At 36.0% G+C, this 14,212-nt stretch overlaps 1 protein-coding gene across 6 annotated transcripts in view; it reads left to right on the top strand.

The window, feature by feature from the left end:
* The window catches only part of HECTD1 (HECT domain E3 ubiquitin protein ligase 1), a 73,216-nt gene that overhangs the window by 20,511 nt on the left and 38,493 nt on the right, over positions 1 to 14,212 (top strand). For all 6 annotated transcript variants that reach the window (XM_052659458.1, XM_052659463.1, XM_052659460.1 and 3 more), the window contains exons 7-14: positions 936 to 1,012; positions 1,094 to 1,192; positions 3,627 to 3,741; positions 4,342 to 4,516; positions 8,230 to 8,368; positions 8,550 to 8,720; positions 13,224 to 13,446; positions 13,916 to 14,179. In XM_052659458.1, coding sequence (XP_052515418.1) covers positions 936 to 1,012; positions 1,094 to 1,192; positions 3,627 to 3,741; positions 4,342 to 4,516; positions 8,230 to 8,368; positions 8,550 to 8,720; positions 13,224 to 13,446; positions 13,916 to 14,179 — 1,263 coding nt within the window. The remainder of the gene's footprint in view (positions 1 to 935; positions 1,013 to 1,093; positions 1,193 to 3,626; positions 3,742 to 4,341; positions 4,517 to 8,229; positions 8,369 to 8,549; positions 8,721 to 13,223; positions 13,447 to 13,915; positions 14,180 to 14,212) is intronic.

The following is a 14,212-nucleotide window of genomic DNA, read 5'->3' as shown; positions in this document are numbered from 1 at the left end:
AATGCTTTTTGAATGAGTAATGAAATTAACCTGTTTTATTGCCAGAAGGAAGTCATACCAATTCTAAGGTTAAACGCAGATTGAATTGAGGGCTGTTGTTTTCTTAGGATTAATGGAAACTGACACAAGTGAATTTTCATAATATATAGTACATTTTTTTAGACTGCTTCATGAGCTGATCAGCAAATATAAGCTGGTGAAGGATACTTCTGGGGGACATCCTTGACGGACTAGTGGCTAAGACTCTGTACTCACATTGCAGGGGACACTGATTCGATCCCTGGGGTAGGGAACTAAGATCCTGAGTGCCGCACAGCATGAAAGTGAAATATGAAAGTATTAATTGCTCAATCGTGTCTGACTCTTTGTGACCCCATGGACTGTAGCATCTGTCCATGGAATTCTCCAGGCAAGAATCCTGGAGTGGATTGCCATTCCCTTCTCCAGGGGATCTTCCTGACCCAGGGATCGAACCTGGGTCTCCCACATTGCAGGCAGATTCTTTACCATCTGAGCCATCAGCACGGGGAAAATAAATAAATAGAGAGATGTTATAATAAAAAGAAAAGATCTCCTGGGTCATCAGACTTTTGTTTTGAGTATAGATGTGGTTTAGCTTCTTTTCCTCAGTTACAGCATGAGGCAACTAATACTGTCTAGTTTTATTGTATATTTAGTTATTTTATTTCTTATGTTTATTTCTAAGGCTTATAGCCTTGTGAATCCCCAGTGATTTAAAAATCTTGGAATACTTTTTCTTAGCAGAATTTGTGTTTGCTGATTATTTACTACTGTGTAGTTGACCTAAATGTTTAAAACTGGCTGTTTAGTGATTATTAGTTAATAATAGTCTTTAAATGGTTCCTACTTTAGAAAAGTTTGTTATTATTTTGTTGCCTTTAAAAAAGATTTATTTTTTTCCTTTAAACTTTCAGCCTTTGAAGTAAATTTTATGGATGATGTAGGTCAAACTTTATTAAACTGGGCTTCTGCATTTGGAACTCAGGAAATGGTAAGCTAATAAATAAAAGTTAATGTTTTAAATCAAAGACATGTTAATAAGGCAACTTTATGATTCTCCATTATTTTACAGGTAGAATTTCTTTGTGAAAGAGGTGCTGATGTTAACAGAGGTCAAAGGTCATCATCATTACATTATGCTGCATGTTTTGGAAGACCTCAAGTAGCAAAGGTAAAATCCAGGTTTTTAAATTATTAATTTAATATTTAATATTTACATTGCTCTAAAATTAGAATAATATAAAAACTTTTATTTGGAGAAGCCATACTTATATACTGTCTTCATTCCTTCCGTTTAAATCTTTTCATTGTTTTTTTAATACAGGTACAAGCAAGAATATATATGCTTTTTTTTAATACAAAATGTAACATATATACTGATCTATACTTTGCTTTTTTCATTTAAAAATACACATTGTTATTATTTAATTATTGTTTAATGATACACCAGCTTCCCTGGTGACTCAGATGGTAAAGAATCCTCTTGCAGGGCAGGAGACCCAGGTTCTATCCCTGGGGTGGGAAGATCCCTGGAGAAGGGAATGGCTTCCCACTCCAGTATTTCTGCCTGGAGAATCCTATGGACAAGGAGTCTGGTGGGCTACTGTACATGGTGTTGCAAAGAGTTGGACACAACTGAGTGACTAAGTGCATATGCAATACACATTGAGATCTCTCCCTATTAGTATATAGAGATCTTTTATTACATCTGTATACTTAACCTGTGCAAATGTTTTCAACCAGTCAGCTATTGCTGAAAACTTGTTTTTTCCCCTGATTTCTTTCTCCTGGTAATGAATAGCTTTATACATGTTTCTGTTATTTCTGTTTATCAATATAGCAGATATTCTGTTTGCAGAAGAATCATAATATCTTTGATTCTTACTTTAGCAAAGGACTTTTGTTGTTGTTTAGTTACTCAGTCGTGTTTGACTCTGCAACCCCATGGACTGCAGCACACCAGGCTTCCCTGTTCTTCACCATCTCTGGAGTTTGCTCAAATCTGTTTTTTACATTTGTTCCTTTATTTTTTAGATTCTTTACATAAGTGAGATCATACAGTATTTATTTTTCTCTGTCCAACTTATTTCACTTAGCGTGATACCCTCAAGGTCCATGCATGTTATCACAAATGGCAAGATTTCATCCTCTTTTATGACTAATATTTCATTGTATATGTATATATACCATGGATCTCAGTTCCCGAACCAGATATCAAACCTGTGTCCCCTGCAATGGAAGTGCAGAATCTTAACCACTGGACTACCAGGGAAGTCCCTTCTAGCATTATCATGGTGATTAGGAAAAAAATACTTGAAAAGCACTTAGTATAGTAGTTGGCACATTGTATGTAGACACTTAAATGGTAGCTGCTATTATTGTCATGTTTATGTTGTTAAGAAAATTTTTTGTTAATAACTTAGCCTTCTAGGTGATCTCTTCAAGGTCAACTTCTGTCAGCTTGAATTGGTTAATTTTTAGAGGAAATGATATTTCTAAGGGTAGTAAAAAATTTTATTGAACATTTTTTTTTTAACCCATGCTGGTTTTCTGGTATCTGAGAGGGAGAAAAAGCCAAATGAATTGTATCTAATCTTAATCTATGTTGATTATATATTAGCCCACAATGAACTATAGCTGCCGTTACTAATAATGATATAATAGGTACTCATTAAGCACTTATTCTGTGCCAGCCAGGGTCTTAAGCATTTAACATGTTTTATCATTCTTCTGGAGAAGGAAATGGCAACCCACTCCAGTACTCTTTCCTGGAAAATTCCATGGATGCGGGAGCCTGGTAGGCTACAGTCCATGGGGTTATAAAGAGTTGGACACGACTGAACGACTTCACTTTCTTTCTTTCTATAGTTCCTTGTGGAGAAGGAAGTGTCAACCCACTCCAGTGTTCTTGCCTGTAGAATCCCATGGACAGTGGGGCCTGGTGGGCTGCAGTCTATGGGGTTGCAAAGAGTTGGACACGACTAAGCAACTAACACACACACATCATTCTTCACAGGTTCTTCTGTTTTTTAATTGATTCCAAGATACTACCTCCCACCATACACATGTCAACATCTTTTAAATAGGAAAGTCTTAGAATTGGTGTTGGCCAGATAGAAGTTACAGCATAGTTATTATTACCTGTCCATGCAACAAAAATTGTGGAATGGATTTTAGTAACTTGGGTGAAAAATCCTGTCTGGCAGGGCACTCTCAGAAACTCTGTGTCACTAAACTCATTATGGCACAGATGACAGCATTCTCTGTTATACAGATTGAATACTAGTACCTCTGTTAAAGTAAAGAAATTGAGAGGAGAGGCTTGATGGAGAAGATGACAGGTTCAGATGTGAACATACTTAATTTGAGATGTTAATAAATAAGTGAAATTAATCTATACTTTTTTCAAGATGTAAATAAACAACTTTAGAGTTGTGTGCAAAGGCAGAGATTTGAATTGATAGTCTGCTTGGTTAAGTAATTCTGTAAATCTGCATTATGAAGTATGTGGATGCTGTTGAACGTTGCAGAACTGTACATTGAAGGTGTCCATTGAAATGAGGTGTTGATCACCAATATCCATATTAAATGCTTTTCTTTTCTAGACTCTCTTACGGCATGGTGCAAATCCAGATCTGAGAGATGAAGATGGGAAAACTCCATTAGATAAAGCCCGGGAAAGGGGCCACAGTGAAGTAGTAGCTATTCTTCAATCTCCAGGTGAGTAGCAGTATCTTTACTTTTATGCCATCTGCTATTACTTTTCAGCTTCACTTCCATAAAAGTAGCTTTTTGTAAACAAATGAACTCCCTTATATAAGGAAATAATTAAAGTCAAGTGATTTTACACACATGCTCTTATATTTGATAAACCTATTACAGTGTACTGTTCTGTGTTCTTTGAGACTGTGGCTGCATGATTCCAAAAAGACCAAATCACAAGTTTAAGGGTATAGGAATGTCATAAAGAATAGTTGTTTGTTGTGTAGACAAAACACTTTGACCAAACTTTTAAGTTTTCATAAAGTAGATGAATGCAGAGTCTCTGAAACATTTTTGAAATTTTTCATGGGGTTGCAAGGAGTTGGACACGACTGAGCAACTGAACTGAACTGCGAGTGTCCAAATTTATCTCCTTGTTGTGATTCAACTCATTGGAGATACTAATGTTCTTTAGTATTTTTATGAACATCTTTGATAGATACAGTATTCTAATTTGATTATTGTTAATTAAGATAGCTATCATTGAGTACATTTTAATATTTTTTCCCTGAAAATTTTTCCAAAAAGTGTATTTTATTGAACAATATTTGTCTGTAGGTGATTGGATGTGTCCAGTTAATAAAGGGGATGATAAGAAAAAGAAAGATACAAATAAAGATGAAGAAGAATGTAACGAGCCGAAAGGAGATCCAGAAATGGCACCTATATACTTGAAAAGGTTGCTGCCAGTATTTGCACAAACATTTCAACAGACTATGCTGCCTTCAATAAGGTAGTTATTCATACTATTTGTATTTACTAATTATGTAGTTTATCTATCTCCCTTTTCCAGAAGAATGTGACATTGTTTTAATATTGAAAAGGTATGGTAAGAATAAAAATTAGATTGGAGAATTAAATCTTTCCTTCTGATGATCTGACTTAAGAGAAGTAATTTAGAAAATCAAGAAAACTTAACCTAACATAGTTTTTGTAACTCTCTGAATATCAACTCTAGAGAAAAATTTTAAGTACAGCTAACATTTATTGAGCATTATGAAGGCCTTTTTGATAGAGTCATTGTAAGCCTGCCACTAGAGGAGTTAACCAAAGAATTAGGAAGAATTGGCCCTCTTTATCCTTGCAAGCTAATAAGGAAGACATGAGTAATAATATAGAGTGCTAAGTGGTAGAGTAAACATGTAAATGGCAACCCACTCCAGTGTTCTTGCCTGGAGAATCCCAGGGACGGGGGAGCCTAGTGGGCTGCCGTCTCTGGGGTCGCACAGAGTCGGACACGACTGAAGCGACTTAGCAGTAGCAGCCCTGGGAACATAAATGATTTAACAACTAATTGGCTGGGCAAATTGGAGATTTTATGCAGAAATGAGATTTCAATTGGGGTTTAAAGGATACTTGGAAGTTTTCTAGGGAGATAGATTTAGAGGGGTCAATGACAAGAATATGTACAAAGGCATGAAGTTATGAGTCGTTTCATCCTGACATGTCCTGGTGGCTCTCCCTCTACAGTGTGTCCAAAACCTGCCATGTTTGTCCATCTGTTGCTAATACTCTGGTCCAAAGTACCATAGTCTGTAGTTTGGCTGCTAAGGTTGCCTCTTACCTAGTCTTTCTCCTCTTTTTCTGTCTTGTCCCTCTATAGTCTTTTCCTACATATTAGGCTGAATTCATTTTTAAATCATGTCACATCACCTGATGTAAACCCTCCAGTAGCTTCTTCTTGTTTTAGTCACTAAGCCATGTCTGAGAGCTATGTCTCTTCTGCAACCCCACAGACTGTAGCCTGCCAGGCTCCTCTGTCCATGGGATTTTCCAGGGAAAAACACTGAAGTGGGTTTTTCCTCCTCCAGGGATCTTCCCGACCTGGGGATTGAACTTGCATCTCCTGCTTGGCAGGCGGATTCATTTCCACTGAGCCACTTGGGAAGCCAAGTAGTTTTTAATTGGCCTTAAATAAAACCTAACTCCTTAACACTCAGGCTTGGAAGGTGTCTTGTTTAAGTCCCAATCAGCTCTCTGATCGCATTTAGTACTATCTAACTCCTAGTCTATTGCACTTAAACTATGCTAACCTTCTTTCTGTTTTTGAAACTTTCTATGTCCATTCTTACCTTGAGACTTTTGCACTTAGCTCACTTCGGTGGAGACTTGTCAGTCTCCGGAGCCTTTGAATGGTGGGTTGCTTCATTCAGGCCTCAGTTCAAATGCTTATGTCCAGTGACAGTTAACCCACCAGATTTAAATTTACCCCTAAGGCATTTTGCATATCAATCATAATATTTTACTGTCTTCACAGAATCCACACTGTCTGAAATCTTGGTCTTGGAGCTTTTTGTTTCATTCTCTGTCTCTAAAGCTGTGTTTAAGTGATATGAGGCAGTATTTGTCTTTCTCTGGCTTATTCACTTAGCACAATGCCCTTGAGGTCCGTCCATGTTGTCACTTAATAGATTTTTTTAAAAATCCATTTGTGAAGTATGGATTCCATACTGATGCACATTCAGTATGTATGAAAATGTTTAGACTCCGGGATCAAAGAATCCCTCTACTGAAGAAATAAAACTGTATAAAAATAATATATAGTATATGAAATAATAATAGTATTAAATATATTAAATAATAATAGTATAAAAATAATACTATTGTATTGATTGAAAAGTCTGTAAGCTAAATGCTCACAATTTATATAATACTGTTAAACAGGAAAATTTTATTTTATGTATATTATGCATGGTGAATTGGTTAAGAGATGAGTTTGAGTTGAGGCTCTTTTTTTTTTTTTTAAATATTTATTTATTTATTTGGCTGCATCGGGTCTTGGTTGCGGCACTTGGAATCTTCGATCTTCATTTCAGCATGTGCTATCTTTTAGCTGTGGCATGTGAGATCTAGTTCCCTGATCAGGGATTGAACCCCAGCCGCCTGCATTGGGAAGGCAGAGTCTTAGCCATTGGACCACCAGGGAAGTCCCTGAGTTGAGGCTCTTAATTTATTAGCTCTCTGACCTTAGTAGACTTACCTTTCTTTGTGACCTTTTTTTTTCATCAGTAAAATTGAGCTAATAAAACTGCTTCATAGGGTTTGTTGGGTGGATTAAATGACATGTAAAGTTTTTAAAATACATACAAGTGTTCCTGGCTTATAATGATTCAGCATGATAGTGAGTGATAGTAGCCAGATAGGTGGACAACATGTGAACATTCTTATGTTATTTTAATTGAGATAAATCAAAACATAAAACTATTATACATAAATACTGATTTTACAACCATATATACATAGGTATTAACAAACACTGGAAGGAACTGATCCAGTTAGGCCAGTTTGTCCTCCTTTTGCCTACTGTATTCTGTTATATACTTGAATTTGTAATAAAGGATATTTTAAATTTAAGGAATGCATAGTGTTACGAAATTCACCTAGGGAGAGTTGTGAAATACATGGAGGCCGCATTCTGAGGGAATACCTCTGTGTCACATGCCCCTCTTAGATCTTGGTAGTGATTTTTGCCTCTCCACCTTTCCTGTGGAGGAGTCACTTCAAGGGCATTGATATCTACAGCTTGGTGCTCAGACTATTGCTAGATGCTCAGAAAACGTGTGTTAAATGAATTACTAACTTTTATGTAATAGACCAGTGTATTATTTTAATGTCTGTGTGTGTCTTCTACTTTAAAAGAACAAATTGCTTATTATAAAGTTGAGGTTAGTTTATGTGACATTATTGAGTATCTCCTATGCTCTGAGCAAAGCAGTAGCTAAATAGAAGGGAAAGGAGTCATGTAAGTTGTTAACAATGGGAATATTTGAGGGCATGGGGTTACTAGGGTCTCATTTAGAGAATATAGTTATAATGAACAGTCTTAAGTTTGACAAAGGATGAAAATGCTTGATTAAAAATTTGATTTCAATATAAACCATCAGATGTTTTAAGAGTTTTGTGTTAGGAGTTATAGACACCATTTATCAGTAATGGTACCATTTTTGATTTTCTAAAATTATCATGGAATGTTAGCAATAATGCTGCTTAAATATGACATAGCACATGTAAGTAAATTACAAAAATAATTTGTTTTAATGAGCTCAATTAAGAATAAAAAATGAAATTACCTAAAAAAAAGAATGTGTAACTAGTTTAATATTGTCTTAGTTTGATTTTGTATTAAAAATATTTTTTTATTGGAGTATAGTTGATTTACAACGTTGTGTTAGTTTCTGCTGTACAGCAAAGTGAGTCAGTTATATAAACATATATCCTCTTTTAAAAAATATTATTTTCCCATATAGGTCATTACATAGTACTGAATAGAGTTCCCTGTACTATTCAGTAGGTTCTTACCAATAGTATTCTTATATTAAGTATATTTTCAGCAGACTGTTTAAAACTTAAATTAGATATTTTAATTTTCATTATTATTATTATTTTTTTAATTTTACGTATCATGGCTACCTACCTAAAAGTCCTTTTTTTTTTTTACTTTTCAAGGAAAGCAAGTCTTGCTCTGATTCGAAAAATGATTCATTTTTGCTCTGAAGCACTCTTAAAAGAAGTTTGTGATTCTGATGTTGGTCACAATTTGCCTACAATACTAGTGGAAATAACTGCAACTGTTCTTGATCAAGAGGTAAGTTTATTGTCATTTTTTGAAACATCTATAGTTTTAATTTCATTAACTAGTAGTAAAATCAGTTGCATCCTAAGTTAATTAAATCATTTTGTCTGTGCAAATGAGTGCATTTGCCTATTCCATGCTGCTAAACTTATTTTTACCATTTTCTTTTAATTTCCTTCTTTTTTCTCCCCAGGATGATGATGATGGCCACTTGCTGGCTTTGCAAATCATAAGGGATTTAGTAGATAAAGGTGGCGATATATTTTTGGATCAGCTAGCCAGACTTGGTGTTATTAGCAAAGTGTCCACTTTGGCAGGTCCTTCCTCTGATGATGAGAATGAAGAGGAATCAAAACCAGAAAAAGTGAGTGGTGTTGATTGCAATGGTATCTATCAGGAATAGGGTTTCTTTTGGAGAAATGTAGTTTCAATCATGACGGGTTTTGACAATTTGACAAAATAATGGCAATATGGAGTCACACTGTGGTTTTTAAAAATTTGGTCACTTTTCTTTTAAAATGTATCATGGATAAACCTTAAAACTTGCAAAAAAAGTTGCGTATAAAGAATATCAGGACATTCTCTATCCAAAATCACTAATTACTGACATTTTGCCCCATTTGCTTAATTACTTACAAAGACAATGTGTGTGCATGCTCATTTAAAATATATTATTTGAGGGAATTTTGTGGTGGTCTAATGGTTGGGACTCTGCGTTTTCACTACCTAGTGCTGCGTTCAATTCCTGGTCGGGGAACTAAGATCCCACAAGCCTCTCAGCATGGCCAGAAATAAAAATAGACAGAATAAAATAAAATATATTGTTTAAGAAAAATAGGATACATTGTGTCCCTTTTTATACCTAAATTCTTCACCATAAAACCAGGACATTGTCTTACATAATCCTAGTATAGTTATCAAAATCAGGAAATTTAATATTTATTAAAAAAACTATCTAATCCAGAGACTTATTCCAATTTTCTGTTGTCTCTAATAGCAAACCCTACCTGTGCCTACAACCTTCCTACCTCTCCACCTCACACTTGCAGAATCCAGTCCAGGAGCACATTGCATTTAGTCATCATGTTGTTCCATTTCTCAGCTTTCTCTTGTATAGCCCTGGCATGTTTCTGAAGAGGAGCGATCCCTTAATTTGGACAATGATCCTTACATTGTGTTTGTGCCATGTTTCTTCATGACTTGATTCAAAACACAACGTGTTTTTAGCAGAAAGACTATAGTGGTGATGTTACGGTGATTTTGGTGTAAAACCTGCCTTCTAAGAGGCGTATGATGTCTGTTTGCTCTCCTGCTGATAGTTAACTTGGATCAGTTTATCATGTCTGCCTCTGCCAGGTTTCTGTATTGTAAAGATACTTTTTCCTTTTGTAGTTAGTAATTTATGAGGAGATAATTTTGAGACTGTGGAGATATGCTGTTTCTCATTAAACTTTAATCCACTGGTTTCAGTACCTATTGATAATTCTTGCTTTAGATTGCATGTCAAAAAATGCGCTTTATCTGTCTCCACCGAGTGCCGGCAAGGGTGAAGTCCTGGCATTTAGTGAATGCTTCCTAAGTATTAGCGACTGAGTAATACTATTTTTGAGAGAATGATAGAGTATGGTTTGTAGTTATAGAATCCTTCCTGGTTAAGGATGAATGTGTATATTTCCTAAATTACTGGACATTTAACATAAACCCAACAAGTGTTATCTGGGTTCATCCCCTTGGAATTCTTTCAAGAGATAGGTTACAGATTCCATCAGTCTTTGTAGAAATTAACAAGCAAATTCTACATTTATATGAAGATTATAGGAACCTGGAATAGCCAAAGCATCCTTTGAAAGAAAGCTGTAGTAACTAAGAAAGTGTGCTAGTGGTGTAAAAATAGATTAATGACCCACATATATATGGTCAATTGTTCAAATAAGTGCCAAGGTAATTCAGTCAGGAAAGGGTGATCTAAAAAATTATGCTTGAACAAGTGGATAACATATGCAGGAATATGAAATCTCGCCCCTTTTAATGGAGAATAAATCGTGAACTAACATTTGTGGGCTAAAATTGTAAGGTTTCTAGAGGAAAAAGAAGAAAATCTTAGTGACCTTGAGTCTGCCAGAGGTTTTTTAGATAGGGCATTAAAAGATTATATTATAAAAGGAGAACAACAACAAAAATCAGTAAATTGTTTTCATTAAAATTAAACTTTTATTCTTCAAAATACATTACTTAGAAAATGGCACGACAAGGCAGAAAATTCTTTGAGATTTAACTTGTCTGAAAATACCTTTCTTTTTTTTTTTGGCCATGCTGCATGGCTTGTGGGATCTTAGTTCCCCGATCAGGGAGCAAACCTGTGCCCCCTGTCGTGGCAGCTTGGAGTCCTAACCACTGGACTGCTTTTGCCCCCCTATTTTTTTCGGTTGTACTGAATCTTTGTTGCTATGCACATGGTCTTTTCTAGTTGGAGTATAGGGGCTTCTTTTCCATACGTGGTCTTCTCATTGCAAAGACTTCTCTTATTGTAGAGCACGGGCTCTAGGGTTTGTGGGTTCAGCAGTTATGGTGAACGGACTTAGTTGCACTGTCTTCCTGGACCAGGGTTCATACCTGTGTCCCCTGCATTGGCAGGTGGATTCTTAACCACTGGACTACCAGAGAAGTCCTGGCCTTGATTTTTAATGGACATTTTCAGTGCCTGCAGGGATTCTTGGCCAGCCTTTTTTTAGTACTTGAAGAGATACCCCATTGTCACTGGATGTGCGTAGTGTTATATACTGTTAAGTTTGCCTTATTTTTTCATCTTGTTCCTTTGTGTATATTGAATCTTTTCTTCCTCTGGCTATTCTTAAGACTTTATAACTTGTTTTTAGCAATTTGTCTTTCATGTGTTTAGCTGTGTTTCAGAGAAGGCAGTGGCACCCCACTCCAGTACTCTTGTCTGGAAAGTCCCATGGACAGAGGAGCCTGGTAGGCTGCAGTCCATGGGGTCACTAAGAGTCAGACACAACTGAGTGTCTTCACTTTCACTTTTCACTTTCATGAATTGGAGGAGGAAATGTCAACCCACTCCAGTGTTCTTGCCTGGAGAATCCCAAGGACGGGGGATCCTGGTGGGCTGCTGTCTATGGCGTCATCACACAGTCAGACACGACTGAAGTCACTTAGCAGCAGCAGCAGCTATGTTTAGCTTCTATGTGTGCATGCACATGTAGGGGTCTGCCCCGGCTCAGGATTATTTAATTTTCTCTGCTCTGTGGGCTTACAGTTATCATCAGATTTGGAAAAAGTCTCAACTATTGGTATGAAGATTTTCCATTATGGCTGTTTGGAATGCAAACGTATGATCACCATGTGTGACTTCTGAATTTTCCAGCTTATCGTTTTCAAATCATTCTTTGCCCAGTCTTATGTGTAACATCACCTATACACAGGTGGTCTGATACTCAGTAGAGATGTCCTGGAGATCACTTTGCACATTTCTAGAGGTCTTTTTAGCTTGACTCCCTGATCCTGAACTCATCTACCATGCGTATTCCATTTGCCTTAATCTCTTCAAAGACAGATTTCCTTACACGGCTATACTCTGTGTTCCCTTTTCTTAAGACCTTAACCAGAAAACTGTCTGAGCCTAAGAGGCTTACCTTAGGCTTAGTTAATTGTTTCTGTTTTCTAGAGATCATGCAACCTGTGTTGCTTGTTGTCCAGTATCTGAAAACACTTTTTCATATATTTTCTCTGGTTTTTAATTTGTTTACAATGGATGGTCAAGCCTTAATCTTTATTAATCTCTCATGGTCTGGAGCACAAGTACTTACATTAGAGAAATTTATAATCCATATTTTGCAATCTTATTTTCGTGTTATAAACTACTACTACTTCAGGGAAGAAACATGTGAAAGATGCATTAAATTTTTAAAAAATATTTATTTATTTGGCTCTGTCAGGTCTTCATTATGGCATACTGGCTCTTCGTTGCATCATGCAGGATCTTTCATTGAGGTGCTTGTACTTTAGTTGAGGTGCTCACACTCTGTAGCATGGAGGCTCAGTAGCTGTGGCATGGGCTTAGTTGCTCCATGCCATGGGGGATCCTAGTTCCCCAATCAGGGATGGAACCAAATTCCCTGCATTGGAAGGCAGATTCTTAACCACTGGACCATCAGGGAAGTCCCTTCAAGTTTTTTTAAGTATAATAAGTCTATAAAAGTTTAAAAATACTTTACCTATACATGCATACATGTATACACTTGCCAAGATCATATGTTGATGATGAATATTCTTAATATTTAATTGTTATCAACAAAATCAAAACTTTTAGGATGCCAGGCTAGTCAAACAATGTTTACAAATTATTTTTTTTTAAATGTGTTACAACTAACATTTTTATCATTATAGGAATGATCTAGTACATTTGATTCACTTGGCTAAGGGTGGGGCCTTACAGTTTACTGATAAAACACATCTCTGATGGTTCTTTTACACTGCTAGGTTTGGATACCATTGATTTAGTGTAAATATCCATGTTTTTACAAATAATCTCTTAGGCCCAGGGATACGGTGAGTTTATCAAGTCATAGATAGTTAGGTAATTGTGTTTAGAGCTAATCCATTTGTTTTCTTTACCTATATACCTGGAAATGTCATAACTTAGGTCATGTGAATTTCTTAACCATTTTTAAGATGGACTTGTAAGATGATAATTAGTTGAATCATAATACATGTTAAACTACAGGCAGATGAATATTATATTCAGGATGTTTTAATTCTAAATTTGATTCATGGTCATGTTTTTATAAATACTTACAAATATTTGAAATATAAATTATTTTCCACATTTCATTGAATAATTTTACACATTCAGGAAGATGAACCACAGGAAGATGCTAAAGAGTTGCAGCAAGGTAAACCATATCATTGGAGAGATTGGTCCATCATCAGGGGAAGGGACTGCTTGTATATATGGAGCGATGCAGCAGCCTTGGAGTTGTCTAATGGCAGTAATGGATGGTTTAGATTCATCTTGGATGGAAAGCTAGCCACCATGTATTCAAGTGGTAGTCCCGAAGGTGGATCGGATAGTTCAGGTAAGATTTTGTTTCTACAAAATCCTTTTACTAGTTTCTATAATTTTGATAATTTGTTTTTCTGCTCATTTCTGCGACCATTGTCAAAGCAGTAGCATATCCTTGATGATCATATGGCCCTTTCTTTAATATCACCATAGAAAGTGATTGTACCATGAAAGCATTTCATGTCTTTCTGTTGTGTGAGACAAGGATTACTCTCACCCTGCTTTTATGTAAAGGTTCCTCTTACCATGCAATAATGAACTGCACATGTTTGAGGCTATCTCAAATTGTATATTTTCCCAAAAGCCAGAGGATTGTTTTTATGCCTGAACCTAAATAATAGCAAATCAGTGAGAGTATATCAAAGAACAAAACTTTAGTGAATTTTTTTTTAATAAAACTGATATTCCAGTAGGTAGTTTCATTTTTTTAATGGTATATTTGAAAGGAATTAAGTTTTAAAACAAACATTTTGTCTTTATAGAAAGTAGAAGTGAATTCTTAGAGAAGTTACAAAGAGCACGAGGCCAAGTAAAGCCATCTACTTCAAGTCAACCTATACTCTCAGCACCAGGACCCACTAAACTCACCGTAGGGAATTGGTCACTAACATGTTTGAAAGAAGGAGAAATTGCTATTCATAACTCAGATGGCCAGCAGGCAACAGTACTGAAAGAAGATTTACCTGGATTTGTGTTTGAATCTAATAGAGGAACCAGGCATTCATTTACTGCAGAAACTTCTTTGGGTAAGTATGTAGGTATGTCAGTTTAGCAGAATG

The sequence above is a fragment of the Budorcas taxicolor genome, chromosome 21, assembly GCF_023091745.1.
Source record: "Budorcas taxicolor isolate Tak-1 chromosome 21, Takin1.1, whole genome shotgun sequence".
In the NCBI taxonomy this organism is placed as follows: Eukaryota; Metazoa; Chordata; class Mammalia; order Artiodactyla; family Bovidae; genus Budorcas; species Budorcas taxicolor.
The sequence above is the reverse complement of the archived record's forward strand: the minus strand, read 5'-3'. Positions and strand labels throughout refer to the sequence as shown.